Source organism: Polypterus senegalus, chromosome 14 (assembly GCF_016835505.1).
Source record: "Polypterus senegalus isolate Bchr_013 chromosome 14, ASM1683550v1, whole genome shotgun sequence".
Lineage (NCBI taxonomy): Eukaryota > Metazoa > Chordata > Cladistia > Polypteriformes > Polypteridae > Polypterus > Polypterus senegalus.
The window spans coordinates 76,929,873-76,935,872 of NC_053167.1; the positions used below are offsets into that span (position 1 = coordinate 76,929,873).

General features: G+C 41.6%; 1 protein-coding gene across 1 annotated transcript in view; it reads right to left on the reverse strand.

The window, feature by feature from the left end:
- LOC120514396 (calcium-activated chloride channel regulator 1-like) overlaps positions 1-5,205 on the reverse strand; it is a 47,462-nt gene extending 42,257 nt beyond the window's left edge. The window contains exons 1-2 of the mRNA XM_039734746.1: positions 4,879-5,205; positions 3,236-3,379 (exon numbers count right to left, since the gene is read on the reverse strand). Coding sequence (XP_039590680.1) covers positions 3,236-3,379; positions 4,879-5,037 — 303 coding nt within the window. The 5' untranslated portion in view covers positions 5,038-5,205. The remainder of the gene's footprint in view (positions 1-3,235; positions 3,380-4,878) is intronic.
- Positions 5,206-6,000: the final 795 nt, after the last annotated feature.

Consider the following 6,000-nt stretch of genomic DNA (forward strand, 5'->3'; position numbering starts at 1 on the left):
CACAGTCAATAATATTTTAACTTTAGGTATACTATGAAGTTTTTTTGGGGGTAAGGAAGCTAGAAGAGATTTGGGATCTATTTTGACATCTTTAAGCCTTGCTAAATTTAACATATTGAGGTAATCTCCAATAATTATCATCTTGTAGTAATACAAAAGTTTAAAAAAGGCAATCATTCTTACATCTTTGTTTAAAATATATTGGTTTGCCTGTGCTCACTATTGTTTCTGCATTCCTACAGTATTGATTTGTTCCCTTTATTTTTCATACTTTATCCACTTCTTTCGGTGATGGCCCACTCCGTAAGAGTAAAAATGGTTGCCAATATATACTTGTGCTGGTCAATTAGACAACACAATATCCTGAAGTGGCTCCTCTGTAGAAGGCCAACTTGCCAAGTGTTGCAAGGGCTTTGTGTAAGATCTATACTCATATTGGCATCCCTATCCAATATTGGCAAATTTAACTGACCAGGGTATGCCCTTTACTTCCCAGATAATGAAACAGTCATATGATGGCCTTTTCATTAAAAAATTGAACACCATTGTTTCTCATTCTCAGACAAATAGCCTGATGGAGTGATTTAACAAGAATTTAAAGCAAATAATCAGTCGTGTGGTTCATGATGACCCGACATCCTCGAACTCTGTTCTGCCGTTCCTCATGTTTGTGACTTGAGAATCCTTTTAGGCTTCTACTGGATAAGTCCATTTGAGTTACTGGGCAGGTGTCCATGGGGCATCTTGGATATTATTTGTGAGGATTGGACAGGTGTGCAGACTAATACTACGGGTTTGAAATTTGCAAATCAGGTTGTTTCACTGCAGGAACAAATTTCTAAATTATCCACTATCACTGTGGAGCATCAGCAGCATGAGCAGGAGATGCAACAATGTAATTATGATAGGAGAAGCAAACTCTGCGAATTCAGAAAGGGCAATCAGTTACTTATTCTGATTCCATCTGACCCATATAAGCTCCTGGCGAAATGGCAGTGTGCTGCTGTAGTAGAAAAGTGGATGGGTTCTAATTGCAAGGTTAGAAGGCAGGCGAAAGCCCATTCACATTTTACATGTTAATCTCTTAAAAGAATGGCATGAACTAGTGTTAACGCCCACGGCTGCAGTCTCCCAGACTGACGTTACTATTTGTGACAATTTGTCAGACACTCAGAAAACAGAGTTACTGTCTTTGATCGGAAGAAACACTGATGTCTGTTCCTTGTTTCCTGGCCTTACAAAACTTGTGGACATAAAATCATAATGGAGCCTGGTGTTAAAGTGCAAATGCACCTGTAATATATACTGGAGGCGAGGAAGAATGTGGTGTGCAATGAGGTGAAACAGATTCTTGAATTAAGCATAATTCATGAGAGTAAAAACGATTGGCAGAGCCCGATTGTATTAGTCCCAAACCAGATGGTTCAATTCGGTTCTGTATTGATTTTAGACACTTAAATAAGGATTCCAAATTTGATGCTTATCCAATGCCACATATTAATTAATTACTGGGGAGGCTAGGTCAAGCCTTGTATATCAATATGCTCAATCTTACAAAAGGGTACTGGCAGGTACCTCTTGAGGCTTCGAGAAAAGACAGCCTTCACCACCATTGACGGGTTATAAGAATTTACTAGGCTCCCATTTGGACTGCATATGATGGATCAGATTTTGCACCCCCATTTTGAATATTCCGGGGTGTATCTTAATGATGTCGTCATTGTCAATAATGATTGGCAGACACATCTGGAACCCTAACAAATGTAAATGAGGTATGTCTGAAATGCCTTATTTGGTGTATTCTACGGGGAAGGGTTCAATTAGAACTCTGTTGAAGAAGGTAGGTGAGGTGCTTGCAAGTTCGTGCCTTCCTGGAACTCATTGGTTATTATAGGAGATTCATCCCAAATTTTGCAAATAGAGCTATTCCTTTAACTGATCTTATGAAGGGCCGAAAGAACCACTGCATTGTCTGGTCCAATGATTGTGAACGGTTCTTCTTTGATTTGAAGACTGCTTTGCTGTCGTACCCAGTTTTAAGGAATCATGACTTTTCTAAGGAATTCATCCTGCAGACAGGTGCTAGTGCATTTGGTTTGGAGGCTGTCCTGTCTCAGGTTTTTGATGGTGAGGATCACCCCATCCCATATGTGAGTAGAAAACTGCTTCCCAGGGAGAGTAATTTCTTGATCATTGATAAAGAATGTTTGGCAATTAAATGGGCTGTGGAAGCTCTCCATTATTATTTGTGGGGTCCGAAATTTATCTTGCTGACCGATCATGTTCGCCTACTGTGGCTCTACCGACAGAAAGATACAAACTCCCGACTCACAAGGTGGTTCATTAGCTTACAGTCGTTTCATTTTGTTATCTGTCACCGTTCCAGATCTTCACATGTCAATGCTGATGTCCTCTCTTGACTAGCTGAGCCTGGTTTAGAATATTGCTTTGTTGAAAGAGGTGTAAACAAAGCTGAGGGAGGAGATGTGACTGGTGTCACCGCTGGTTAGCTACCCATTTTGGCAGCAACCGGCGACCGTCTCCCATGTGCAGTGACGGCAGCTGCACATTCTTACACTCTTAACTGTGAGCCGTTTCTCTGTTAAACAGTAAACCTATGGCAAGGAAACACAGCTGCCCTTCAGAAACCTTTTTACTCAGTATTTCAATGAGAAACAAACACACTCTTACCCATCTCCTTTGAGGGATCAGCTTCAGCCTTGCAGGTTTAACACACAACATGCTTCTCACACAAGGTTTAGAACATTTAAAACACCGAGCCCTGGCTAACCTAACAACTCACTCTCCTGTCCTCTCTGCCACAGACTGTGTTTGCTCCTGTTGCTGCTTCCAAGCTTCTGAACTCACTTGATGAAGAAGACTTTTGAGCTCTTTTGGCCTAGCAGACAGGGATTTAAAACACGCAGCTTTTGTTAGCACCATTCTGGGTGTGTAAAGATTACAGGAGGTCACTCAGTTCTGTTACTGACTGTGAATAGTTCTATACAAATAATATATTTTTTTTTAAGCTGGAGAACAAGACAGGACATATTAAAAAAAAAAGTTGGTACATGGCCGAAATGGCTGAAAATTTAACTCACTTACAATTCTATGTGAAACAATAGGAGAAGGTAAAATTTTCAAAGTTTAAAAATTCTAAGTCACTTCTTAGCTATCCTCAGCTGATATTAAGCTTATCTCTCCCACACATTTCTTCACAATTCCCTGCTCTTACCTGGCTGTAGGTTTCAGTAGCTGCTTTCTTATACAAATCAGGCTTTGGCGTCCAGGTGTCGGGTAATAATATTTTTACCTCTTTAAAAAAGACTCTGAATCTTGTTGCAACATACAGATAGTTGGATGCTTCTTTTAACATTTCCTAAGAAAGCAAAGACAATTTAAATGTTAGCATAGTGAGGACTAATGGAAGTAAACCTACTACTAGCCAGACCACCATATGTCATGTAACTCAGTTCCCCATAGGGCATTCCTGGTCATTTCAAAGCCATTTGGTAGATATACTCCCTTCAGTTCATCCTGTGTCTGCCCCATGGGTCTACTCCTAAGTGAGAAGTGCAACCCTCTCCCCAACAAGAATCCCCTTGATTTGTAGAAGTAGTGGTTTTGCTCTGAGATTTCTTATATTGATAGCCTCCTCATTTTATCATTAAGTGTGAGTTTAGGAGCCCTACACAGAAATTCACAGATCATTTTAAGAATCACTGTTGTTTCAAAAATGAAGAATGTAGATTCAAATGACACTGATTAGAAAGAATTTAAAGGATAGTATTAATGATCTGAAAACACAAGGAACAAATGAAAGAGACTGCAGTTTCTTATGCCTGTGAAAGTGGAGCAGTGCTGCAGAACCACAACATACAGCACTTTGCTCTAATGATTGAACTTGTTCCCACAGTAGGATATGGTTTCGTGTCTGCATGCACACACATAAAAATGAAATAAACATTTGTTTAATCCATTTCAGTGTAGTGAGACTGTGAATCACAAGGAAAGGCTGAAGGGCATATCAGGACACAAACAGCTGAAACTCCACAACAAGTGTTCAAAATGTCTTTCAGAAATCCCCAATCATAATTAATGCTGCTCTCTCAATAAACATTTAAGAATGAAAAGGAACATACTCCCCTGAAACATGACACCAGAGCTTTTGTTTGCATGCAGATTAAATGATCCTGACGGTACAGTTGATATAAGCACTGCTCACCACACCCAAGATCTCTAATCTTCTATTACTGAACAGACTGCAAACTCTCACTTCAGATTTGCTAACTTTCTTCATTGTAAACTTGCCTGGCTTCCTCAGTGCTCCTTCCAGCATCACAGAAAGCTTACATTGCTGCAATTTCATCATATTATACCAATAAACACCCATCCTTTAACCCATTTAATCGAGTTCAGACTCATAGGTTACTAGAAGCATTAAGCACAAGGTAGGAATCAAACCTGGCTGCCAGTCCATCGCCCAATCATATCATTCTCAAATCTATGGGATCAACCAAAGGTAATATGAGTGAGCACCTAAAAATCCCAAGAAAAACTAAAAGAAAAACTTGATATCTTCAAACTACAAACATCTTAAGTACAGTATGAGTAAATGTTACTTTTATTTACCTTAGAATCTCTCAGTTTCTGCAAAGTTGCCAACATACAGGGCCTACCCAATTCTTTCATTATTTTCTAGCTGCACATGTTGTTTTTTAATTAGGAAAATCAATAATTTTATAAACAATGGCTTATGCTTTAAAAAGTAACCACGACACTGGCAGTGTAAAGCCCACCTAAGATTTCATAATAGTAGCAGTACGACTATAATGAAATATAAGCAGAGCTCAGGACCCCAGCATGCTTAAGGCTTACCTTGATTTTATCAATGAGCTGAGGATTTTCAGGCACAGCTTTATGGATTGCAATAACTATGTTTCTGTATCCATTGTCGACCAGTTCTATTTTTGAACTGGTTAAGTGAGGCAAAAGCAGGAATAAAGTGAAAGCAACCAAGTAGTTATTTGCCCCCATGCTGTTCCACAGTGAGGTCTGCTGCCTCTGTACAGGACTCCTGTAGTAAAGACCCTAACATGTGCCCAGTTCCTTCCACGCATGAGGTAAACATTCCCCCAGTGAGATTTAAAGGGGAATTCACAACAACCATGGATTTCAACACTGCAGCAGTTATAGCTACAGCTGGTGCCCGTGTGTCTTTAAAGCCTTTGGCCCCAAATTTTACTTTTAGTCTGGAGATTCTCAGTTGTGCAATCGTGGACGTTTTGAGAGGAATCTGGAACAGGACACAGTTTCTTTTTCATCACACATTCTTACAGCATAAGTAGCTTACATGTGGAAGTTATAGTGCTATGAATTTTATTGTCTGCCAGTTTCCTGAGCTTGTTATTTCCAAAAGCATATTGGAAAGATCTGCGACTATTTTTGCTGTGGACTTGAACCCGGACACAGACAGACAGACATCGTTGGCTCCACCACACACTGTTTATTTACACTGACATTTACAATTTACATGCACCACAAACCCCAGTGCCTCCAGCACCGTTCCCCCAATGTCCAGGCCTCACAGTCTTTGTGCCTTCCTCCTGGCCGCCTCCAATCCCCTCTCCAGCTCCGTCTCTCTTCCACCCGACTTCCGCTCTCGACTGAAGGGAGGCGGCCCCTTAAATAGGAACTCCTGCGGCACTCCTCCGCAGACACGCCCCAGTGTCCCCTGTCGTCTTCCCCCCAGCACTTCCTGGTGTGGCGGATGTGCTAGGCTCCAGGGTTGTTCAGGCAAGGTGGCCCCCAGCATAACCAGGGCGGATGCCCCCTCACGGTCTGGAGGAGGTACAAGCCCTCCTCTGGTCCTCCTGGGCATCCCGGCCGGATGCCACAGTGCCGCACAGCCAGCAAAGACATGTCGGTCCGAGCAGCACTTCCCAAGAGGGCAGCACGTCCCCGGAGTGGGTCCTACTATGCCCCCAGGGTCCAACACGG